Below are 26,353 nucleotides of genomic sequence, written 5' to 3' on the forward strand. Positions count from 1 at the left end.
GCTGCCTTCAATAAATCGGTTACAAATTTTGTGAAGATAATTTATAAAATAAAAATGTTGTCCATACAAAAACTTAACTTTGATTGAATACCCCTAGTATAACATATAGTAGTCCGATAACGGTAATACCAACAAATGAGGGAGAAAAGAACATGTCACAAGAACTGAAGGTTTACTTCGCTTGCATTAAAGGCAGACATACGAACAGTTTCCCACGCTGATCATTTACATGAATTCATTATAAGATCTCCTACGGTAACTTCCGGGTATTACAAACTTTTGCTCTATAATTTAACTAAAACATTTCGGGATTTACACTGTGAGCCACTGTAGCTAAAAATTATACATTTAGTACTTGTTTTTCCCCGGTATATGTAAAAAAATGAAAAATAATTTCACCAACACTTAATAATATGTTCTTGAGTATTTGCGTTTGCCATTGCTTATTCATATATTTTTAATCTTTTATTGTCATTTGTGCAGTTTTGCTACTCTCAGCTAAACATTGAGCGATTTGCTCAGTCTGAAATTCGCTTTCGGTCGGTTAGCATCGCTTTGGAAGCGGTGAAACAGCGTGCGAGTGAGCGATTCGTGAGATAATTCAGAGATAATTCAATCAAAACAAGAAGAAAAGAAAACAGAAATCAGACGCTAAAAAGCAAAACAAACTCAAAAAACGTGCGTTTTGCCGACGCAGAAGAGTCAGTTTACCACTGATAAAGCAGCAAAGCAATAAAGTCTCAAGTTTAAGGTAAGATTTTGGTGATCGCATTGATTTTGGCGGTGTTTATTTACACTCTTATATACATACATATGTGCATATCTGTATCTTCGTTCGTTTACGCTATTGTCAAATATTTGATGGAAACCACACGCTTCACATACGCTGGTGAAATGTGTATTTATAAAGGGTGATTCATTGCGCGCGTGTATTTTTTTTCTGCTGATTAGATTGTGTAATTTTTGCAGAAAATATAAAAAGAAAACAACGTCTTTCAGTTCTTGTAGCCCTTAATTATAAAGTTCACGGAATATTATTGTTAGCCTTTGTAAATTTATCATATTTGTTATCTACCTTAGCTGGGTTTTTCTCAGAAATCGATGACACGAATCACCAGTATTTCGCATGAACCATGCCACCCGTTTGTAGATTAGAAGTGCATTTAATATATGCATATTTATGTATGCATTTTTAATTATTCATTTTCAAATTGAAGTGTTTGTTTGGCTGCGAGCGAATTTGCCGATCAGAGAGCACAAAAAAATGCTCTCTCACCGCTTTATTTATTGAGCTCTTCCAATGAGTGTTTGTAAACAAACACACTTATGTAAAATTTATGTGAATTTATTAGAAGTATCGACTTCTTGCCAACTAAATGAGCAATCGTTTGCAAAGGTGAGCAAACATTGCAATTTAATTATTCTCAAATACTGACAAGAAATCTCATATTTAATTAGACTTACATGTGTATTTTATGTAATTTATAAACTTGAAATAGAGGGTTTTCCAATGAGAATTTTCAAGAAAATTTTGGATAAGTAAATATGAAGTTTATTTTACTAGAGAAGTCATTTAAGGCTAGTTAAGGCATGCCTCGTAACCACGCTATAAAAGGCATTGAGTCACTTCGTGATATTACGGGTCTGAGTGTCAAGGCCATTCAAAGCTGACGGAATAGTAGGTAAGAGAGAATGGAAACGGGTCAGAAATCCCCTCTCTTCGTGCGTTTTACTTTAGTAGTAAGCTAGTAAGCTTAGCCTTTCCTTAACTATTGCGGTTCCTACTCTTTGTACTATCGCTATCCACGTGATAAGCTTGAGAATCCTACCAAATCCAAGCTGTTTGCAAGAAGTCGAGGTTGAAACATCTCGAGGTCGAAGTAGAAACATCTCAATACTTCTTTCTTAATTTTAGAACCTTTGCGAGATCTTAAGCCCTTTCAGACATTTCGGTAAACCGGTTGAAATAGATTATTGGATTGTTAGATCACTATTTTTTGCTTTCACAAAGAACTGTATATAGCAGTCCTCATTGAATCTTCTTCTTCCTCTTTACTGGCCTTGAAACATTGAACATAACCTAAAAATGTTCCTATTGTGGCATATATATGATCAGATCAACCAATCCACAATCAGATTTCCTAGAACCAAACAAATTTGTTGTGAAAGCATGCCAAAAGATTAGAATTTAAGTGAGGTCTGTCCAATCCACAAAGAGGGAGTCCCCACAGTCTGCGCCTACTGCCGTTGGATAGATCGAGTGTATTGTGTGAAAGATTAAAGCTCACCGTCAACAAACTGGTTGGACCTTATCATCAACAACCGACCAAACATTCACCATGGGCTAAGTCTTGGAAAAGACCCGTGAAAAGAGACGCGACACACTACCTCTTCGTCGATTTCAAAGCTGCTTTTGACAGCACTGTCTGAATTTGGTATCCCCGAAAAACTAATACAGTTGTTTAAGCTGACGTTGAGCAATTCCAAAAGCTCCATCAGGATCGGGAAGGACCTCTACGAGCCGTTCGATGCCATACGAGGTTTCAGACCAGGCGACTCCCTATCGTACGACTGCTTCAATCTACTCTTGGAGAAAATAATTCGCGCTGCAGTGCTGAATAGGGAAGGTACATTCTTCTATAAGAGTATTCAGCTGCTGGCGTAGGATATTGATATCATTGGCCTCAAGTTAGTTCTGCTTTTTCCAGACTGGATAAGGAAGCAAAGCAAATGGGTCTGGCAGTGAACTAGGGCTTTTCTAATTTTCATACATTTTTTATTAAAATAAGCAAACAAATAATACATTTGCAGTTATATAAAACGGGAATAGCGTCACACAAGACCCTGCGCCGTTATAAAGTCATTTAGCAATTTGATTGAACTAATTGAAAGGCCAAGATGAGGCTCCATGAAACCCTTCATTTTGCAAATATCGTAAACCAAATGATTGCGAAATGGCATTTCAAGAAGTGTACACACACTTAAGCTTACAGTTATTTACCATTGCACACACACACACATGTGTAAGAGTCGACTTGCATACACATTTCATCGGGCACTTGACTGGAGTGATTAAAAGCCTTTGGCGTTGCAAGTGGTTTCCAATTTCAGTACAAACGTTATTGTAGAGCGCGCATGTTGCATGACCCGCAACAAATCAGAGTGACTGAATATATTTAGAAAGAAGCATATAGTACCGGGTGGTGCCGATTTCCAGCTTACTGGCCAATAAAAGCTTCTAATTATAGCGGTAAGTTGCAAGTTCCACTCTCTTTATAGAGACTTTATTGTGCGCGCTGAATTTCATTTCACAAGCGCGTTTTCCTACAGGGTGCGTATACATACATACAAATGTATATATAGGCGCTTCATTTCTGGAATTTCAATTTTACACTTGCACTGCAGCACACGTCCTCGTACTTTGTATATATGTGTGTGTGTGTGTGTGATTTGGAAATCAACCAGCACTTGCTGCCACGAGTCTTCTAAAGAGCGGCGTCCGCGCAATTGTGTGCACCAAATGCTTCCGGAATTTCGGTGGCTGCAATGTGCACGCACACACACACACACATGTGCACGCGCATAACTCTAACTGCGTTGCCTTAATTTTTGTTTTACCTGCTTTTGATTTTCTTTTTGAATTCCATTTCCTTTATTTTCTGCGAAATTTTCACAACTGGCTGTGGTGTTGCAAGGAATTTTTACGAGCGAGCGTTGCTGCCGCACGCCGTTTTGACTGAAAATGCACTGTAACGATGCTCATATGCGTTACAGGGTGAACCAAAAACACACATTTTTAACTTAATAACATAAAACCCTTTCGGCTTCGATCAGCGCGACATCGAAAAATAAATAAATAAATAAATAGAAAATTATAATTTGACAATTAAACGGCTAAGCTGTCTATGAGATTTGGAGAATACATGTATAAAAAATAAAAGCTCTACCGCTTCTGCTTTCAACTTGCGCAGTAGCTCTTCCCAACTACGAAAACCTTAATTTGGCCCACCCTTTATGGGACACCGGCTCTGCTTGCCTTAAGTACAATTTTTCTTGCCACATTTCCTTTCGACTTGTTTATGTTTGTGCGTGCGCGGCATGGAGTTTTACTACCTTCTTTGTTTTGGTTACGGCATTCTGCCTCAACTCGTTTGAACGTGCAACCGACGCATATGAGCCACACATCTGTGCGTGTGTATGAGTTGAAGCGAAACAAAAAGGTGCTTAATAAAGTAAAGCGGAATCACAATTAACTGCACACCATTGCAAATAAACAGACAAGCTCAACTGAGTAAACAACGGCGAATCGAACGAGCAGACAGCGCAGCGGCTCAGTCAGTTTGAAGGCTCTTCAAGCTCTTGGCCTTGTGATTGCATACTTTACTGGTGCGACTACCTATGGGTGTTTGAGGGAATGCAACTAGCTACCAGAACTATAAGCTTATATCATAGATAGACGAAGAGTGTACCACGCCCTTAGGTCTATTGTACCATACTTCGAATAACGAAAATTTTGGAGAGCTGTCAATTCGACCTTTTTTCGCAATACGGTCAGCAGAGTTGGACATCTCCGGTAAATGTACGATGGATTTTGGTATATCATTCGTATTTGTTTCCTTAAGTTCTGTAACGTTAACTATCTGACTCACTAATTTATTTAGTTTCAAGTATTATTTTAAGCTCTGATAGTTCTAACTCAGATTCACCGCAAATACGGCAGTTTTGATCGGATTGGCTTGAAAGTCGGGTTCTCGTTGTTTCAGTAATGAGTTAAAACTCTTACGTATTCTTTAGGCGTTCCTGCTCCAATAGATACCCGTTAAAACCCCTCTAGGGAGAGGCTAGCCTTACTGAAAACACAGTGATGTATACATAGATCTCTTGCGATCGATCTTGGCTTGCATCGACGCTGGCCCAGCCCTAGCCAAGCTTCCGCGAAGTCCAGCTGTCTAGTAGTACAACAGAAGAGGATTCGGGAGCACCGACCCGCTTCCATTTTACGAATAGTAATTCTAGGTTGCCTTTACTTGCTAACTCATCAGCTTTACAGTTTCCTGCGATTCCGTTGTTGCCTGGGATCCATAACAGTTTTATCACAAAGATATTTAATGCTATTGATAGAGAAGTTAGGCCCTCTTTGACCAGCCCTGAACGTATTTTCAATGAGTTCAAGGCTAATATCGTGGTAATATGATGACCTACAGAATATAAAATCGTCGGATTTCAATACCTGAGAACAAGTTGAGATATTACTAACTTCACCAGTTACTGCGGTCTCAGTAGTATTTAAATTCCTCGCGCGAACAATCATTTTGATTCTAAAAACCGGTATTTTGTTATCAACAAATATGTATATTTAATGCACAAAACGGATATAAACCGGGAAACTCAATAAGACGAGCTCTCAGATATGACAATTTACGTCGTTATAATACTATGTTACAGCAATTTCACCTAGGCACACATACATACATATGCATATAGTGTGAGAGTCCGAAAAGTATTCCCGCTCCAAGTATATAAGTAACCATATATGTACACCTGTGATTTGGTAAACTTATAACCATATACACATATACATATATATTTACTTAAATACTATGTATGTAAGTATATACACACACGAATTGTTGCACCAGCAGCGCGGGAAAGGAGAGACGCACAAATAGATAAACACGACAGCGACTTGCGGTGATGGTTTTAGTTTACTAAACAAATAGAAGTTAATGCTGTACAGCTAAGGATAACAGCGCGTCGCTGCAACGTTCATACTTATCTATGTATGTATGTATGTATGTGCATGTGCGAGTAAACGAGTCCATATCTCCTGCAGCTGTTTGGCAATAACAATGTCTGCTAGCATCTTTTACATGAGATAGGAACTGAAAATGCTCCAAGTTTAGTTGCTAAGACTCACGACTCACATATATATGTGTATGTGTATGTGCGCATTTGTAGGGGATAACTCTGCGCGGCTGTCTTCCGAAATACGTGCAGGTGAATAATAAATGTCTTGTGATATGTCAAAGTTTTTCTCATTACTGCAAGTCTTTCGTATAGACCGACGTTGAAACTGTGTAAAGTTCGTTAGACATTCGTTTTCAAGGTCAGCACTTAAGTTTACGTTACACGCGGGGGTTTTAGTTGTAGATAATTTTTTAAATTTACAAATGTAAAGCATGTATAGTCTTGACAAAAAAACTTCTGGAAAAAACTCTATATGTCACGCATGATTCCCTTTCTGCATATGGTGCAAAGGCATGGACGATGGCAACATCTGATGAGTCGGCCTTAAGAGTTTTCGAGAGAAAGGTTCTAAGGAAGATGTATAGGCTTTTCAGCATTGTCCACGGCAAATACCGCATTCGATGTAGCGATGAGCTGAACGAGATTTACGGCGATATTGACATAGTTCAGCGAATCAAGAGACAGCGGCTGCGCTGGATAGGTTTTGTTGTCCGTGTGGATGAAATCACTGCAGCTCTGTGAGTATTCGACGCAGTGCCTGCCTGGGGAAGCAAAGGAAGAGGAGAGCACCACTTAATTGGAAAGATTAGGTAGAGAAAAACCTGCCTGCATTTAGTATCTCGAATTTTTTTAGGAAGAAAAAGCGCTTTTCCGTTTAGAGGTCCAAATTTTTCGTTTCTTTCCAAGATATTTATATCTCATAAAACTCATTCCTCTTTCATTCACATTTCTTGTATTGGCTCCACGGGCGAGCAAAGGACCACTCTTGCAATAATTACTCAAAATTAAGTAACGTGCTTCAATCCAAAAATACAATACATAATTTTCGAGAAGAACTCTTGTCCAACTAGCAATTTGGTAATTCTGAATTCACACATGTCTACAGTAGATTACATATGTCCAAACAATCAATTGCAGTCAGGTAAGGCAGTCGTGTTCTACGAAAGGATTGCAATTGGGTTCTAACTAATAAACGTGCAGCAGCCGGCAGAATCTTAGTTTACCCAAGCAGGTTTTCAAACACGCTTGTATGACGGTAAATAGTGCAGACGCAGTTAAAGCCTGAAGTTATGATGAAATGTGAGAATGTACATGTGTACCTGTTCGCTCAAAGTGGATGCCACACAAGCCCATATATCACAGCAAAGTGGCAGCTAAACGCACCCAGCCGACGTTGAAAGCCAGTCACTGCAGACACACATACATACATACATATCTATGTATATATATATGTGTGTGCACTGATCTCATCTGGGTGCAAAGGTGCGCTGTTACGCATGCTGTTGTGACCAGAGAACAGGCAAACAACAACTCGAAACACATGTAAATGACTTCGCATGAATATGTATGGGCCGCATGTGTGCGTTAGTGCAACCGCAAATGGTGTGAAAACCCAGCGACCACGACACACAATACAGCAATACACAGCGGCAGCAATTACTGTCCATAACAAAAGACAGAATGTAAACAGAGCGACAGCGGCAGCGTGGCAAAGGTCTCGCGCAACGGCATCTTACCCACCTGACTATCAGCCGGTCAATCTGCCGAGTGAATGGCGGACGCGGCCTGTGGACTGTGCTGCATACAGAAAATTACTTTGAAAAGGAAAGAAAACACACACGAGGCGTCTGTGTAGCTGTGTCCTGAGCCGTCTCGGTTCAGCGGCTGAAAGCCGCAGAGAACGCTTTGGCGCTGTTTGTTTGGCGAAGAAAGAACATCGCACGGCAAACAGACGAGCCGGTCAGCAAACACAAGTCGATGACGATGTGGCAAGGAGGCGACAGCGGTGGCAGCGACAGACGCTCATTGCGCCCGGCGATGACTTATGCAGATAGCACGAGGTGCGCACAGCAAGTGAGCTTAAGCATTTATGCTTCCACTGTACGGCAAGCAATTCGGTGAACCGTTCGGTCGCATGCTGAAGGCGCACACACATTCAACACTGAGAAATGCTACCAAATAGCATCGGCGCACCCAACGCCACCACCAGTCTAACCATACGGTGGCAGCAGGTCACATTAGCTGCCGAAAAAGTTGGGCGCAAAGGTGATGGTAGGAATGTGCGGTAGACACAGGCGATGACCAGGTATATTTTTCATGTGTCTTCCTTTGCTCAAATATACACATTAGGGTGGTTCAAAATTGTGGTTGCTATTTCAAGTTGATATTTGCACTTTTGGGCTTAAAAGCCATCTGCCTATTTCTATTTGTATTATGAATACAATGAATCCAAGGAAACGTTTATACTATATGTATTATATATGGGTTCGTTGAAGGCAGCAGTGGTTACCGGAGATTTTCGGATAAAGACCTGCGCGAGCTCTCTAAAATGCGGTTTTTGTTGTTCTAACGATTACCTAATCCCCGTTAGGATGGTAAGGTTTATACATGGCTGTCGTCGCTGCCATCTAACGGAAGGCCCAAGAAACGTGCTGTTTCGACGAGATCGGACCATTCACTGGAAAGGAGTCGGTGATGGCTCCGCTATGAATGGCAGTCAGTGCTTGTCGGAAGTAAATTGCGTCCGAACACCGGAAGGCGTATTGCTCAATGCCATCGACGTAAGACCTCTTTCACATTTTTCTAAGCCGGTGGTGTGCCACCAAGATTTAGTAATTGCAGCTTCGGGAGAATCAATAGAAATTATTGATATTAAAATAATAAAAGAAAAATAATAAAACAAAAATGAATAATTAAGCAACAACAAAAACAGTATTGAAATTAAAGACCGTCATTTAAGTACCGTTGGTTTGGACCAAAAATTAAGAGTTTGGCGTCTTCAAGAAAAAGTTTGTGAAACTTTCTTTATATAAACTCAGAGTTTATTGTAGCAGAGACAACCTGAGTCACGAAAAATATCAGAAAGCAATAAAAAATTGGAGCCCACAGGATTAACTTTCGCAAAACCTTACAACAAATGTAAAAAATCTCTACAATAAGCCTTTAGTGGATTAACAATTTCTCATTATTCTCTTCAACTTTTACCTTTATATCAAATCCGAGTACTTTCAAGCTCAATTTCTACGAGTACGTAAATTTTCCCAAAGTTTTTAAGTTCCACTAAAAAAAAATGCCGACTACCTTCACTATATAAATATATACATACATATCTACTTGTAGACATATAAAGGTACACGTGTAGACCGTGGTCATGTATGAATATGCATACTCGTACACATTTCATGAGACATCGCACCTCCACATTCTTCTGGGGCTTTTGTGCGCACAAATGGGCATTTAAGTAATTTGCACTGCTCTCCGGTGGCATGCAATTTTTCAAATGTGTAATACGACCCGCCAGCCACACTGTGGTTATTGTAAGTTTTTTTCCGCATTGGTGTTGTTGTGCCGGTTTTTGTGCCTTTTGCTACTGTCGGCACACGCTGCAGCAGCAATCTTTTGTTGTCAGCTTAATTTTAAGCCACCGATGCAGAGATTTAAGCCTTTCTAAATGCGTGTGTTACACGTAATTGCATCGTGAGGCGAGCGCTGTAAGCCCGTCGGGAAATTGTAAGGAAGTTGATAAGCAAGCAGAGTCTACAAACACTGATTTTTATCAGATTGCGGAGTTTCTTTTACAATACTAGAAGCGTTTAAGACCACTCGTGTTAGAATAACTCGACTGATTTGGAAGCTCTATTCCACTGTAAGGCTCGAGTCAAGTTCAAAGTGCCAAATTTTAGAAATTGTATTTCACTGTCAAGTTCACATAGCGCTTATTAGTAAGCGATTCTAAGTGATTAAAACCAATTTCCTTCCAACTCTACCGCCTAAAATCCGATTATATTCTTATTTCTAAATTTTTGAGTTCAAAAAAATTATTCTTAAACACATTCCCACTAAATTTCAAACTTTTCCGCTTGGGTTCGCTTAGCTTGACTTTTGACAAAGCAAAGCAGTGGCTCTTCTCGCCCAACTGCCGCATCATGCGACTTAGGCAACGGCGTTAAGTCGGCAGTTAAGTGATTTGTTGCATTTGTGGGCTTACCAAACGAATGCGGTTGCTGCACTTCTGAGCGACACTTCGCTTTTGATATGCTTATGTTGTTAGTGTTGTTGTAACTTTTGCATTTTTGCGCAGGCCTTTTACGCGCTAAATTAATTATGCGGACGACGGTGGCACTTGCAGCGGCACTTAGTCACTCATGTCGACCGCGTTTGTGTATCTCAGCGCATTTTTACTTTTTGGAAACCGAATCAACCTTGGGCTATCAAAAAACTAATAAAAACAAAAACTAAACGCGCTTACAGAGTTGCATTGTGGCAGAAATTTTTGGCTTATGTCGCTTCAACTACACGAATGCATCTATGTATGTGTGTGTGTGTGTGCAATTGGAGGTTCAAGAGCCCGAAAAAATTCATATGACACGTAAACAACAACAACAACCGAGTTTATGTTGGTAAAACGGCATGTATGACAAGTCAGCAAAAATACGCGTAATTAAGTTGCAAGTTGGAGCAACCAGCTGCAGCAGCAATGTGACAGCGCAAAAACATAAAAATGCGCCAAGTGCGGCATGCCGACATATCTTTGATACACACATGCAGGCATACATATTTATGTGTGTATGTATGTGCAGCAGCTTGTGCCTACTTGCCACACTGCCGTGGCGCGCACAAGTTTGAAAAGCTCTTTCGCAACCAATTTACGACACAGCAGCTGCCACATAGCAGGTATGCTGCCCCATCAGTCGTCATACGAGTATTCCATGACCGTTATTTATGAAATACACTCGCCAGCACACACACACGCACACGCGCGCACAAATGTATTTATACTCAGTCGTTCCATTATGCGGCAGTAATTTCTTAATTTTCACCTTCCGTTCAAGCGTTGACAGCGAGGCATCACCGCTCATTTGCCCTACGCTCTTTCCGAGTGTCACACACACACACACGCACACATGCCTGCCTGCACAACAGCTTCGCATTAGCTTTGCCGCATTGCCGTTCACAAAACGGCGCATTTAATGAGTGAATGAATCCGTGCGCACTCCGCCCGGCAGCTTTGTCAGCGGCGCATTCGCTTTATACGCCAACAGTCTGCTGATTTCGTAGAATGTCGGCCATTACTGCATAATTTAGAATAAATTTCTCCCTTTTCACCAGACATTTCTTAGAATTTTCCCCCAGAATACTCTGCATATGTATGTGTGTATGTACTGGCAATATCGCGAGGGGCGTAAGGATTTGAGAAAATTTAATGTGAAAAATAAAAATGTTTGAACTCAAAAGAAAAAACGAAAACAAAGTCCAGGTTTCTGCTTTTCATTGTGCTTGCCCCTAGATTTTTAATAGTAGTGCTCATTGAAATCTTATCGTGCAAATATAGCCGATGGAAACCCCTATTTTTCGAAATCTATTCCAAATTTTTTTGTTGCAGTCATAAGATTTACGGTTATAACCGCGTAAGTGATGTCTACATCAATAAAGAAGAAATCAGCCTTAAGGACCACAAATAATCACAATTAAACAACATTACGAAAGCACAGAAGTGGTGTTTCTTAAGGATAATCTTTGGTCAGGTTAAGGAGGTATTCTAGTCTAGAAATATGATTAAGTCAAATTTTTTGTCATAATTCAAGATAAGATAGTTTAGATATTCAAAAATATCTTCCTAAAAGTTATTTTTAAAAATCAAATTATTTCCGAAGTTATAATTGATTTAGTGTCGTAGGAATTGGACCGTTTTAGATGAAGAAAGGCGACTAGAGGTGAGACTTTAAACGCATATTTATCGATACTACTTTTTTCGATACACTTTACACAATAGTCACGTTCTAATCAGCCGATTCAATTGAAATATGAAATAAAAAATGGAAATTTGTAATATTAAAAAAAAACGACAAAGTTAAAAACTTAGTGAAAAAAATTAACCTTTATTTTTGAGTAGATGCCATATTATAAAAAAGTTTTGGAACCTTCTTAAGATAGCGAGATTCGTACTATTTCAAGAATCCATTATTTTTTTGTTCTTCAGATTACCACAAGGGTGGAAATCATGGCGGGGAGGACACGGCCTTTCTTTCCCCCGCTACTTCAAGTTCGCATAATAAGAAACGCTCGAAATTCAGGCCTTTAAACTAGAATATCCCCTCAATACATAGTTGCATATGTTAATCGGAAATATTTGGTAGAATATCTATGGACGTTCTTCAATTTGTCGGATTTGCTTCGAAAAACGATTACACGATTTTAGGCATTCGAGACGCACAGATTTAATATATTTGCATAGAAAAAGAGGCTTCAGCTAAAATAAATTCCTTCATAGAAATTGGGACGCACCGAGATATCGCTCTGCTTTTACTATATTTAAAATAAAACTTAAGACAAATTGAAATGACAGCGTAGTCTGTGTCAGAAATAGTGCTATAATACTCAGCTTGAAATGATATTATAGACTTTATATTACATTAATTCCTAATATAAAGGCATTTGTTGTTCAAGCGACAAATGTCACCAGTCACTGAGTTTGGGATTTTGGGAGCTCAACTGGTAGTAGCAAAAGCTACAAGGACAGAGACTTTAACCTGGTACCACGGGGAGCAGTTAGCCCTTGGAGTTCACTCCAATCTGCTCATTAGATTTGGCCCTTTGTGGAGATTCGTGGTGGCTGTGATCTGAACCTAAAAGCAGGCAGGGTTGAAAATTTTCAGTCCTATGTGGAGTGGCATTGCGGCCGGGTGACGGACCCAAAATGCGGCAGAGGTTTTAGGTCGGCCTCGTACCTGACAAAGACGGCTAAGGTGTCCCTATCCACCTGAACCAATTAGAACCAAGGTATAAGTGCAGAATGCGCTGATCAACGCATTGTATTGTTCTATGTGCTTCTAGAAAGCACCGTGAGGTAAGGCCGTCGCCGGCAGGTACTCACGTAAATCACAACGGACTCTGTCGACAGTAACATGGAAGCCAAGTGGCGAATGCGACGACTATATTTGTTTGATGACAGGAGGTATTTCGTCTTATCTTCGTTCAGAACGAGATCCATACGCTTCGCTTTCTTATTCAGTCTGGAGAAAGCAGAACGAATATGATATCAATGTCATCGGCGTTACATTTTTATAGGAGATTGCACTTTCTCTATTCAGATCTGTAGCTTTAATTATTTTCTCCAGGAGTAGCTTTCTCTGAAACCTCGCTTGGTATCCAACGGCTCGGTCCTTACCAATCCTGATGGAACTTTTGGTGTTGCTCAACTTCAGCTTATACAGCCGTATTAGTTTTACGAGAATACCTTAGCGGCATAAAGGCAGTTCCTTTTCGTATTGTCAAAGGCAGCTTTAAAATCGACAAAGATGTCGTCTGTGTCGATCTTCTTTTCACTGGTCTTTTTAAGATTTAGCGCAGTCTCACTTACTGCAAAGAAATCAGAGAAATGTGGGCTAATTTTGCTGTCTCATTTCCTCCTACTTTTCTTTCCATAATTGAAGTAGATTTACTATATGTTTTTGAAGTGGCAAAATTTGTCAATAATAAAAATATTGTTTAAACCAAAAAGAGTAGTATTGACAGACGTACACTAACGAGTTGGGCTTACGAACGTGCTGTTAGTTAAGCTGACGGTTGAAATATTTGAATAAAAATGTTCGTAAACACGGTGATATGAATATCAAAGCTGCATTATTTGACATTAGAAGTTCCATGTTATAATTTTTAGTCAAATTCAACGCTCTCCACATATCAAAACTTTAACTATGGTTTCGCTTTCGCTTAACTGGTTTCTGGTATGCTTCTATGAGAATATCATATGAAAAATTATGAAAAGATATCCATACAAAGCAAGTCATACAAAAATCACAGACAGTGCCCGCAAGCACTGCCGCCTGTTAGCTAAATTTGCATGCCACTCACAACGGTTCGCATGTTGCAAGTATCGAAAGCTGTAGCGACAACTCTAAAGCAACATTGAGCGCTCTCACACAGCATACAGAGCTTCCAAATTATTTCAGTATTTTCTATTATTATAATAAAAGGTTTATTGTTATGACTATAAAATTACACACAGCAACCAACGGCGACAACAACCAGGCAGGAAGCACGACGAAAAAGTAAAAGGAAGGAAGGAACGAATGAATTGCTGAATTGTTGAATGGTTGAATGGGGTGCACACTTGATTGGACGTTGTTGCTGTTGTTGCTGACGCTGCTACAACCGCTGCTGTGCAATGGACACCCACAGTCCACAGTGGTGAGCGGCTGCTGCTACTCACTTCGCTTTGCCGTTATCAATAAATGTGATATGTCGGTTGTTATCATTAAAGCAGACTTCTGTGCTCTATTGCTTCACTGGCAGCGTTGCTTAAGTGCATCAGTATGTGCGCTGGTGCTTAACTGTGCACACACGTTGGCTAAAGGGTGGCATCATTCACTATATATTTTTAAGTATTTATTTTTTCATCTATTTTGACATCTACACTTGGAAAATTCCCAACGCCGAGCGATTGCAGCAATTATACTTTAGTCACGGCAGCAGGTTCATTGACAACGCGCACAAATAGCGGGATAATTTTGCCCGTAGAAATTCAGAAATTCATGCTCATGTCGCGCGGCGTTGCCACAACCCCCCATCAGTCGCAACAACACAATCAGAGAACAAATGTAGCATGGCGCATTTACCGCTGCTGGACGACTTTCGCGCTCTAATGACGCGCTGCTGCCGCGCGAGTTTCGCTTGTTGCCGCCCATAGCCGCTGGGGCTCCACAGCTGCCACATAGCATGTTTCCACCATTACGCATATGTACATAGCTGTATAAATGTATGTATGTTTGTGAATGTGAGTGTGTGTGTGTAAGAGCCGCTGTTGTGAGGCTTAATAACGCGTCGCGCCTCCGGTTACTCAATTTAGCCTCCTAATTGTGTTGATAGCACAGCGCGGCGTTGCTGTACGTAACCCATTGGCATTTTATAGAGTAGCATTTATTGCATTTGATTTCGCTCGACTTGACTTTCAGTTAAACTTCCGACCATTCTAGTCAATTGTTGTTGCTGCGCCGTTCAAACGCGCAAATGAGAGGGTTGATTTGAGTTCATAAAATTGTCATCGTCGCCGTTGCTTCGTTCATTATCACACAAACCACCACCACCATCGGCTATCACCCAACAGCCGTCATAATCTACAGCAGTGACAGTGGCTGGCAGCATCGGTGGCAACATCGGGAATGGTACATTAGCTGCCGCGCCACCAGCAACATTTATTTCATCAACGGATTTTTGCCGCGCTGTCGCCTTGCCGCATTCCCCCGCTGTACCAGTTGCTTTATCGTTCCTCTCATCGCAATTCAATGGCACTCCACTCCACTTCAGTTCTTCACTGGTGAGTACTTCATGCCACTTCATTGTGCGTTTCATTTCATTCATTGCGGCGGCCAGTTGTAAGTCGCTGTGCGTTGTGTTGTTGTAACTTCTATCATAACGCCATAACGGGCGTGAGTTTGGTGCAAAGTCAAATATGTAACGCTTCAACGCGCCTTTTTCTCAATTACACACAATCAGTTGCCTCGAATTGTTGTATTTATATTTGTTGTAGAAATGTTCTTTGAGGTCTTACAGCACTGATTCTCTTCGTAGCTGTTCAATTAATTAACTTAAAGACCGACGATTTTATAGACTAGTGGTACGACAAGTAACATAAACTATTTGAGGAATATATAGGAACTAGTTGGAGGTTTATAGATGAGGTTTCGCAAATGTTAATAGTTGTTCATAATCCGAAAAAAAATATTATAAGGTTCTCTTTTAGAAATGAATTGAAGAGACTGCCAGTCTTTTTTTTTTCTCATATTCTTCCTTCGTATCGAAATCGCTTCAGTAATTTCCTCGTATATGTGTTTATTAAGAAGCATCCTAAGATAGATGAGTAAATAAGGATTGCAACGTGACCTAAGGTCTATTGTGCCCTCTCTTATGTTACAACTACTCACTTAGCCCCATCATGTTGATAAATTCCAATATATTGCTAGGTGCTATTGAGGCGAGGTGGTCCCTGCTTGGAAAAATAGATCCAAGGGTTGTCACCCTGCGTCTACAGACTGCTGAACAGTCAATTAGCAGGTGTTCTAGAATTTCAGGCTCTATGTCGCAGAATATGTTTTAAAAGTGCTTCTTTAGCTTGCATTAGCCAGTGTAGAAAGTAGAAGGAGTTCATCCCTTGGGAGGTTGGTTACATATGTAAACCTGCTAAAGTTGTAGAGTTGTTGCCAATAACTCACCCTGCCCACTCCTTCATCCTTTCCGACCATCTTCTTTATGACTCCAACCGCAGTAAATGGTTGAGGTCCTACCAAGTCAGTGGATGCTGCGTAGCGGGTGAGCTCATCGGCCAGTTTATCTTCGGCTATACCTTTGTGACCGGGCACCCAGATAATGTGCACGCGGTTACGATCTACACACTGCTGCATCAGTAGCGATTTGATTTCGTACGCAGAAATTGCTTTAAGTGCCACTTGACTGTGCGATAGTTGTGTTGGAGGTTTATCTCTACGCATCGACTGATAGTGGTCATGTGAATCCTGCACCAATTTCCTCCGACGTTTTCAAGCCGTCGGTCTATCAGTTGATTGTACAATCCCTAAGTAGTAGCTCGAGGGTAACCATGAATTTCTTAATGAAATATATTATTTTGGTAATGCTGCCTTTTGAGAGAAAAGCCAATGCTATTTCGCCACTTAAGTTCTTCATACGCTGGGATGAAATTACCTCCATAATTTCACTTTTTAACGATTTCGCACAGGAACAACGATTTCGAAATGACAACAAATATTATGTTAGAACTTTGAAGTTATTAGCGATATCCAACCTATACAAACTCTCAAATCTACTAATACCCTGACATAATCAAGTCAACGAAACGCTTTTCCACATGAATGAAAATCTAACTGGGTTAGAAGTTTCCTCCAATTTTCGGATACCATCGAACATACCAAAAACTAACTGCAAATATCAGTAGTCTACGAATAGTCTAACGAATTCTATAGAAATTGCATTTGAATACCTTTGACTCTTATCAGTAACCATCCAAGCTGAAGAGCTGAAAGCTGCAGAGTACTGCACCAACTGCTAGTACGTGGTCAAGTTGAAAAGAAACATTGCAGCCACACTAGCAACAAAAACACCAATACACATTTTTACAGTTATGCACTTATTATGTGGCGGGCGACCGGAGCCCATTAAATGTAGCTTCAACCTCTAATCAATCCAAATTCAAATATTTGCCCACTCCCTATCCCACACACAGATCTCAATCCGCTGAGTGGACGAGTGGAGGCACTACAATATAATTCCGGATAGTTTTGAAGCGAAAAGGCAAGTTGCCGAGTCCAATGGTTTGGACTATTCACTTGGCAGTCTGTAATCACTTTCCGGCGAGATTGTGTTTTTATTGTACTCGTATTTATTTGCAAGCTGCAGAAATTGCTGCCTGCCAACCATTGTCGATGGGGTGTTGCGGTAAGTATGTCAATGGTTGCCTGCTCATCGACTGGGCAGACAGACGTCGGCAGCAGCCATCGCATCCAAGGCGACAATGATGCCAGAGCGTCAATGCCTTCGTTACTCCATTCCGGGCCACTTGACGATACTCGAGCGACTGCCACTTTGATAGTGGTTAAAGTGCCTTCAAGTACTACGTAGTCCGCCACGCTCTAGCCGACGGCAGTGCGCGCTCCAAGTGCTTCGCAAGCAGGATAAGCGTGAAATGTGGGCTGCTCAGCCTGCACAGCCTGCATGTGTTGCTTGGTGTGTGTTTGGGGGTGGAAGTAGGGCAGTGGTTTTAGGCGTTTTTATTGTTGTAGCACGCTGCTATGAAGTGCTGTGGTGTGCCACCAGTCAAAGCTTGACGACCGACCGACCATGCAGCTGCAGCAGTGAGTGACTTCGTCACACAGCCCGTTCGTCAGCCAGTCAGCAGCAGTCAGGCGTTAGTCGAGAATTGCATTGCCCGAGCCGTATTTTGATGATTTCGGTGCGCTCAGTTTACGACTCCAAGGCTTCGAGTCTAAGCATATCAATTCTTGGCTATTAATTGTACAACCGATTGGCGCACACGCAGCCAACCATATGTGTTGGCGTGTGTGTGTGCTCATAAAAGCTTTTGCAAACGTATTTGCTCTGAAATTAATTTTTCTTGAATAATAAAAGCAAGTGCAATAAAATTGCAATAGTTGCTCAGGCGCGTGTGGCCACACGCCCACAACTGCAAATAAGTAATTTAATTCCTTTTAGCCCAGCAGGACACATAAATTACTCAAAAGCTCATGCTTTCGCATGCTCGAAGTTGTTTGACTACTATCAAATGCGAGTATAAAAAGAAGGAAATGTAAATATGCCTTATCTTTTAATTGTGCGAACTGAGAACTGAGACAACGGTTTAGTTATTATTTGTACTGTTATAAACTATGCATATTTAATTTCGTAATTTTCCTGGTTTCGATCTTAGACTTGCACTCTCATGACTCTTTCAAATATTTTCAATCCAAAAACGGAAGTATTTGTGAACCCAATAAAAACAAATAAAAAAATCAGGAAAAAAGGTTATTTCGCATGGACTGGTGCTATAATACCCTTCACAGGTTCCTGATAAGCGATCGAGGGACGCCGGAGAACATCGTGCATTACATGATCCAATCTAAGGTAGTCTGGGACAGAGTGTGAGCGTGAGCAGCTATAGCTATGCAAAAGAAGGAAAGAGTGGCAACGTAGCGAAAACAGGAGATTAACAGGACAGGGCGAAAATGCGTGGCTGAAGAGCCAAATAGCTGAACTAGACTCCACGATATAATACATAACGTCAGTCCCGTGTGCCGAATACAAGCGATGACGACGGAGTTCAGGGTTTAGTAAGAATGCGTACTATGCCGCAAGTCCTGCTTGGGCGTAGTCCCAAAGTAAGTGCATCTTTAGCCACCGATACCAATCGTACATAACGTCCGTAAAAATAACGGTATCTTTGATCCAAAAAAACAAAAAAATACATACCCGAAAGTATACTAAAGCTTCTTCTATCTTAGAATTTATAGACTCGCACAAAAAAAATATGGAAAGTTTTGCTGTTGGGGGTTTATATGGTCTGAAGGCTTCATTCTTTGGAATGGTGAACAAAAAATTGCCTAACAATATATTGGCAGGTGCTAAGTGACTCCAGTCATTTGATCATTTTCTACAATATTGATTGAATTTAGTATATAACCTATCACATATGTACATACATATGTGTATATGACGATATTGATCTTACTTTCATATCGGGATCCATGTCAGTCATATCAACGGCATTCGCATTCTATTAAGGACATAAGTTAGCGCCGCTATTTTTAGTATTGAAGAAGACAACCCGTTTAATAGACACACATTCAACCTGCCTACAAACTTTAAAACATGGGTACTTTATATGAAAGGTTTTAACTAAAACCTCTAGGGCTGAACCGAGAACTCTAGAGTTACAAAAAATATACCTAAAATTAATATTAAATGCTTATAGACAGTCGTTTATCTTTTCCTCGAATTGAGTAGTCCTAAATTTTTAATTCAGCGCCAAGCTATTGCACAACAAATGATTTGAAAATATTGGTAAAACCGATATTACCAAAACAAGGTTACTAATTTGTTTAAGGAAGTGCGTAAATTATAATTATAATGATTTTTTAAAAAAACAATTCAATTAAATTTTTATATTTTTTCATAAAACTCATTTCACTGCCAAATTATATACAAAATGCATACATTCATTAACAAACACGCTGCACTGTTGATATACTATGCCTGCTAAATAAATCCTAAATTCATTATAAAGTCACCGTGATTCTTTGTCGCCGAGAATGCTGCTGAATTTTACTTGCAAATTTTTGAAATTTTGATTCGGCGTTAATTGGCACACGTTTCAGCCGCAGTGACGCTCTGACGCTGGCACTTAAACCCACTGCACTTTGCCCAACAAATGTCCTAGACACACTAGCACACTCGCGCACCCACTCAAGCAGGCGCCCACACATGCACACACCGCAGGCCGCCTGCCATTGTTGCCTGCAAGCTCAAGCGCTCACCAGCAGGACTCACATTTATCGCGCGTTATTCCGTTGTTGTGTTTATAGCCTGTTCGCTCATTCCCTTTAGCACACATTCGCCCAATTCGCGCTACACCCTCCCACACAGGCACGCACACACTCACTCACATCAACACCCACGATTGCTTTCTTCTTTTTGCCAACCATCTGCTCGAATTGCTTTTACTACTTGTTGTTATTATTGTTGTTGTTATTGTGTAGTTACCGTTGTTCTTACTTGACAATTCAGTTGCGCCGCACGGCGGTTGTTATTATTTTTATTTTCCGCCTCTTCCGCTCGAATCGGATTGTGTGTATTTTATTTGATTTGTAATCCACCCCGCCTAGGACTTGCCGTTCTTTATGTTTTGGTTTGCACTAACTTCGGTCGTTTGCGATATTGTTGTTGTTGTTGTTGTTGTTGGCACGTTATTGCCTTGTATAATGCATTTCACTCACTTTAACTTTTAAGAATTTAAACTTGCTCCTTTATTTGACGCGGACACTCCACTTTCAATATTTCCTCACAATTCACTAGACTTTCTTCTACGCACCGGAATTTTTACACTCACTGTAGCACCGCATCTGTGTGCAGATATTTTGTATAGATTGATTTGCTTTCTTTATGGTTCATTTTATTTGGCTATCTATTTTTATTGCTAACAATTTTATTTATTAACAACGTGCGCACACTTTGTTGTTGCATACAGCTTTAGCGCGTCTGCTGCACTGCATTCGAATATTGTGGACTTTTCTGCGTTGCGTCCGTAACCGTCGACACAAATGTATATTAAACCACTTTAAATCTTCGACTGAATGCTTATGTTGCGTTTGCCTGGCCGTTGAGTCCGAAACAGTCGGTAGCGGTGGCGTTCGTGCGACTTCCGATGGCTGCTCGTTGGTTGCGAGCGCGAGAGAGCGTAATCAACAAACACTGCTGTGTGCAGTCAATGTGGGCATCATGTGGTGCGAACTTACTTCTAGCTGGATTCAATTGCTTAACTCGCGACAGTACTGTAGGCACTCACTTATGTGAACTTAGAACAAAACTTGAATTTTATGAATCGTGAATTTCACGTAATCTTAGTCATATCCGTCAAATTTAATTACATTATTGAAAATATTAATATTCATTCGACCACTTAGACGTCATGCTAATGACAAATGAGACAAATTATACCTTGAGAAATGATAACTGCAGTCAGGCTACTTTCCGCAAGATTTCGAACACTTTAATAGCAGTTTTTCTATATTTAACCATAACCAGAAGGGGAAAAGAAAATTTTCTAGGTTATCAAAGCATTATTATTAAATATTATCGATTTTTCAAAGCATCAATTGCAAAAGCTGAGATCCTCTTTACAGATGCTCGATAAAACCTTATATATTATATCTTTCAACAAGTCTGAATTCAGCTGCAGAGCGGTATAGAGAAGGTACAATCTTTTATAAGATGTACAGCTCTTGCCAACAGATGCTACTTCGGACTGAGTAGGCAATTGAGAAGTAAAGTCCTCTCTCGACGAACAAAGACCAAACTCTATAAGTCACTCATTATTCCAGTTTTCGAGTGATAGGTTCTGCGGAAGATTTTTGATCCTTTGCCGAATTGATGAAAACAGTCCAGCTCTGAGAGTATTCGACACAGTACCTACCGAGGAAAGAAGAAAAAAAGAATAACTCCCACTCCGTTGGAAAGATCAGGTGGAGACTTTGAATCTCCAATTGCCGCCAACGAGCGAAAAGGAATAACGACTGGCGCGCTGTTGTAAACTAAGCTATAACCGCATAAATGGTGTCTACGCCAGTTTTTCAGCATACACATGAATTCCGTAGACGCCATGGTATATATTACTTCATTCTTTTAAAATTTGAAGGCTTTCTCACTGTCTGTCAAATCTCACACTGTCATATGCCGCCTGAAACTTCCCTAAAAAATCGTCCACCGCTTGCAGGCTTCTTGCGTTATTGCGCAATGCAAAATTTCACTTTCCTTATGATTTGCGCGCCGAAGTGCCCGGTCTTCCTACCGTCATCATTTCCGGTTTCCGTCGTGCGCACACCGCTCTTCTCTATGCTCACGTGCTCTCACACACACGCACCCACTCTTTGCATACTCATCAAGTGATGAAAGACAGTTACTTGTCAAATTGTGGTTGTCAGAAGTCACAGTTATTTACCGCTTTATCAGCTAATTAGATTTTTATTGGCAATGTGTAATTTCTGCGCATTTCCTCAAAATGTCTGCGTTGAATTTTTACAATTTCCGTACATTTCCACCCACTTCCGCCCGCGCTACAGTACGTTCGCAAACAGCAACAACCGGCATGCCTCGAAATTTTCAAGGCATTTCAACCCCTGTGTGAATATGCTTTCTGGCACTGAGTGCTTCCGCTTTTGGGCGGGAAATACTTCAGTCACGAGATGTTAGACAGCTAATAATGGTGGCGAAATCAAATTGGCGCACTCATCGGAATTTATAATAATAAATGCCAATAACTCATTGATGGTGTAGGTGTTGATATGCAGCTTACAACGGCCTACCAGTCGAACCTGAGATTTAGTAAATGAAAGTGAGAGGGTAAAGTGACTTTAGTTTGGCCAAAAATATGCACTATGTCTTTTTTTATTTAAACTTGATAGGAGTTGGGGATCAGACTAAACATCTGATCAAATAACGGGTGATTTTTTTGAGGTTAGGATTTTCATGCATTAGTATTTGACAGATCACGTGGGATTTCAGACATGGTGTCAAAGAGAAAGATGCTCAGTATGCTTTGACATTTCATCATGAATAGACTTACTAACGAGCAACGCTTGCAAATCATTGAATTTTATTACCAAAATCAGTGTTCGGTTCGAAATGTGTTTCGCGCTTTACGTCCGACAAATTTTGTTCAGCGATGAGGCTCATTTCTGGTTGAATGGCTACGTAAATAAGCAAAATTGCCGCATTTGGGGTGAAGAGCAACCAGAAGCCGTTCAAGAACTGCCCATGCATCCCGAAAAATGCACTGTTTGGTGTGGTTTGTACGCTGGTGGAATCATTGGACCGTATTTTTTCAAAGATGCTGTTGGACGCAACGTTACGGTGAATGGCGATCGCTATCGTTCGATGCTAACAAACTTTTTGTTGCCAAAAATGGAAGAACTGAACTTGGTTGACATGTGGTTTCAACAAGATGGCGCTACATGACACACAGCTCGCGATTCTATGGCCATTTTGAGGGAAAACTTCGGACAACAATTCATCTCAAGAAATGGACCCGTAAGTTGGCCACCAAGATCATGCGATTTAACGCCTTTAGACTATTTTTTGTGGGGCTACGTCAAGTCTAAAGTCTACAGAAATAAGCCAGCAACTATTCCAGCTTTGGAAGACAACATTTCCGAAGAAATTCGGGCTATTCCGGCCGAAATGCTCGAAAAAGTTGCCCAAAATTGGACTTTCCGAATGGACCACCTAAGACGCAGCCGCGGTCAACATTTAAATGAAATTATCTTTAAAAAGTAAATGTCATGAACTAATCTAACGTTTCAAATAAAGAACCGATGAGATTTTGCAAATTTTATGCGTTTTTTTTTTTAAAAAAAGTTATCAAGCTCTTAAAAAATCACCCTTTATGATCAGGTCTGATTATCTGGAACGGCTTTATCTTCTTTATTGACGTAGACACTCCTTGCGCGATTATAGCCGAGTTTTCTACAACGCGCTAGTAGATTATCCTTTTCGCTGTTTGCGCCAATTGGAGATTCCAAGTGTAGCCAGGTCTTTCTTCAACTGGTCTTTCAAACGGAGTCAATGTCTTCCTCTCTTTTTGCTTCCTTCGGCGGGTACTGCGTCGAAAATTCTCAGTGCTGGAATGTTTTCATCCATTCGGACGGCATGTCCTAGTCAGCATAACCGTTATCTCTTAATTCGCTGAAATATGTCAATGTCGTCGTATATCTCGTACAGCTCATCGTTCCATCGAATGCGATATTCGCCGTGACCAACGCGCAAAGGACCATAAATCTTTCACAGAACTTTTCTCTCGAAACCTCGTAACGTCGACTCATCAGATAAACGTCATCGTCCATGCCTCTGCACCATATAGCAGGACGGGAATAATGGAGCTTGGTCTTTTTCCGTCGAGATTTCCGATAAGTTCGAAGCACCAGTTGACTAGAGTTATTCTGAGTTGGATTTCGAGGCTGGCATTAATGTTAGTGTTAACACTGGTTGTAAGATAGAAGAAATTATCTACGACTTGGAAGTTATGGCTGTCAACAGTGACGTGGGTGCCAGTCCCGAGTGCGACGACTGTATATTTGATGACAGGAGAAATTTCGTCTCGCCCTTGTGCACCACCATACTCATTTGCTTCGCTTCCTTATCTAGTCTGAAGAAAGCATAAAGTTGGAATCGCTTAGAAAGGATAATGGAAGCAAATAAAATAATTTGATAATTTTTTTACCGAAGCTATATTATTAGCATCGATAGAATAATCTCGAAGTATTACAGCTTTTATTCTTAATTATTTATAGTGAACTGACCAGTCGGTAAAACTCCAAGTAACAATTACTTCGTCATCATACAAATCTAATCTGCTTGTTAGAGATGAATCTTTCTTGAATTTCATGTCAGAATAAATATCTAATTTCAGATCCACCCTACCAAAAAAGCAACCCTACACAATGGACGAACGGGATATCTCGTTTTTCGGCAGTAAGAAGAAGGACAAAAGCAAATCTTCACAAAAACTAGAAGCCGAGCCAAAAAACTCCAAAGCTTCACAAAACGATAAAATAATTTCACGACCAACGACAGAGGTCGATTACAGAACAGATAATCTACACATCGGACTTGCCATAGTGCTCAACCATAAGAATATCAAGGGTCAAAGGCCACGTAACGGTGCCGAGAAGGATTGCAAGGATATTACAGCTTCTTTGGAGAATTACGGCTTTCAAGTGCGCGTTTATAATGACTTGAAAAAGAAGAAAATATCAACGCTTTTGAATTCAGGTGAGTGGCTCGTGCCTCAAAATTTATGAGCAAATTCTCCATTTTTCCATTTCTCTTGTGCAGTGGCCGCTGAGGATCACAGTCAATATGATTGCTTCGTTGTGGTCGTGATGTCACATGGTGATAAAGGCAGAGTATGCGCCGCCGATGATTTTTATTCAACCGAAGAGTTGTGGGAGCCGCTGCTCGGTGACAAATGCCCCACTTTACTGGGTAAACCGAAATTATTTTTTATCCAGGTAATAAACAATGGTGGATACATTAAAAGTTTACTCATTTTAATGCGTGGCGTATTTTAACCGTTTTTATTTAAGGCTTGTCGCGGGACACGCATAGAGCAGCCAGTGTTGATAACTTCACGAGCCCTTTTTCAGGCAGCGGTATTCCCAAGCTCCGCAACGGTCGACCGAACCATGTATGCCATACCAACAACAGCTGATATTCTGGTTATGTACTCCACATTTGAAGGTAAATCACCAAACCGTATATAAACTCTATTGTTAAGGCCTTTAGCTGAGTTGAGTATGCGCTTACTCTACTTATCTCTTTCTCTCTTTCCCACTAACTTAATATTATATATCCTAACATTTGTGTAATAAGTAACTTGCTCTTTAAGAACTGGTGCCTACTCTTTAATGTCTGTATTTCTTCTGCAGATTACTACTCGTTTCGTAATAGCGTAAGCGGCTCCTGGTTCATACAGAGCCTTTGCAGTATTCTGAATGAGGCAGCACAGAGCAAGGAAGCACAAACCGTTGGAGTCGAATTGCTGCGACTACTCACCGCCGTTAATCGCAAAGTGGCGTACGAATATCAATCCTACAGCGACAATGAATCGATTAATGAAAAGAAGGAAATGCCGAATTTCATGTCGACACTCACCAAAACATTCTACCTGCGAGTCAAGCCGAAAAATGCCGACGCTAAGATCGACGATCTACCAGATGACGAAGTGGAGAACGACTTTGAGGAAAAAATACATCGGATTTTCAATACGAATGCAGATTTTTCTGCACTACCAATCAGTCCGCAGTATTATATTTAAACGCAAGCATTCCCGAGGAAAGCATCATTATTATTATTTACTGTTCTTTTTGGCATTTACGGTTTTGTGCTTCGTATTTCTGTCAAGACTTCATATGTTTTCCTAATTATAAGTTTTTGAATAATAAAGATCTATGTATACATCATGAGAACTGGTAAACTTTATTATAGAACTATATGTCGGACAAATCCAGCCGCTGTATAGGATACATTTTTTTCAAAACAGTTTTCCCTTTCTCTTTATATAGCCATCTCTCTTAAATACTTGTGAGAGTGCGAACACCCACTAACGATT

General features: G+C 40.5%; 2 protein-coding genes across 17 annotated transcripts in view; one reads left to right on the forward strand and one right to left on the reverse strand.

The window, feature by feature from the left end:
• LOC105225810 (collagen alpha chain CG42342) overlaps nt 1–21,035 on the reverse strand; it is a 208,451-nt gene extending 187,416 nt beyond the window's left edge. For 4 of the 15 annotated variants that reach the window (XM_049449494.1, XM_049449488.1, XM_049449482.1 and 1 more), the window contains exon 1: nt 20,245–21,030. The gene's annotated coding sequence lies outside the window, so the exon portion shown is untranslated. Of the gene's footprint in view, nt 1–20,232 lie in introns of all 15 variants that reach the window. The other 11 variants (XM_049449487.1, XM_049449491.1, XM_049449477.1 and 8 more) reach the window with 8 other exon arrangements.
• On the forward strand, nt 518–26,204 carry LOC105225809 (caspase-3). 2 transcript variants are annotated; one of them, XM_011204442.4, is made up of 5 exons: nt 518–751; nt 24,653–25,014; nt 25,078–25,253; nt 25,329–25,482; nt 25,671–26,204. In XM_011204442.4, exons 2-5 carry the CDS (start codon nt 24,684–24,686, stop codon nt 26,057–26,059), a joined length of 1,050 nt encoding a protein of 349 aa, XP_011202744.2. In that variant the 5' UTR covers nt 518–751; nt 24,653–24,683; the 3' UTR covers nt 26,060–26,204. The 2 variants fall into 2 exon arrangements, with proteins under 2 accessions (XP_011202744.2, XP_011202745.2); XM_011204443.4 differs by lacking the exon at nt 518–751 and adding an exon at nt 3,097–3,250.
• The last annotated feature ends 149 nt before the right edge of the window (nt 26,205–26,353 follow it).

The sequence above is a fragment of the Bactrocera dorsalis genome, chromosome 2 (assembly GCF_023373825.1).
Source record: "Bactrocera dorsalis isolate Fly_Bdor chromosome 2, ASM2337382v1, whole genome shotgun sequence".
Classification (NCBI taxonomy): domain Eukaryota; kingdom Metazoa; phylum Arthropoda; class Insecta; order Diptera; family Tephritidae; genus Bactrocera; species Bactrocera dorsalis.

Bases quoted from the DNA above. Each gene is read 5' to 3' on its own strand.
- LOC105225809 (XM_011204442.4), top strand. From the start codon at position 24,684: ATGGACGAACGGGATATCTCGTTTTTCGGCAGTAAGAAGAAGGACAAA. The intron at 25,015-25,077 runs GTGAGTGGCTCG...TCTCTTGTGCAG, and splicing joins ATCAACGCTTTTGAATTCAG to TGGCCGCTGAGGATCACAGT. The intron at 25,254-25,328 runs GTAATAAACAAT...TTTTTATTTAAG, and splicing joins CGAAATTATTTTTTATCCAG to GCTTGTCGCGGGACACGCAT.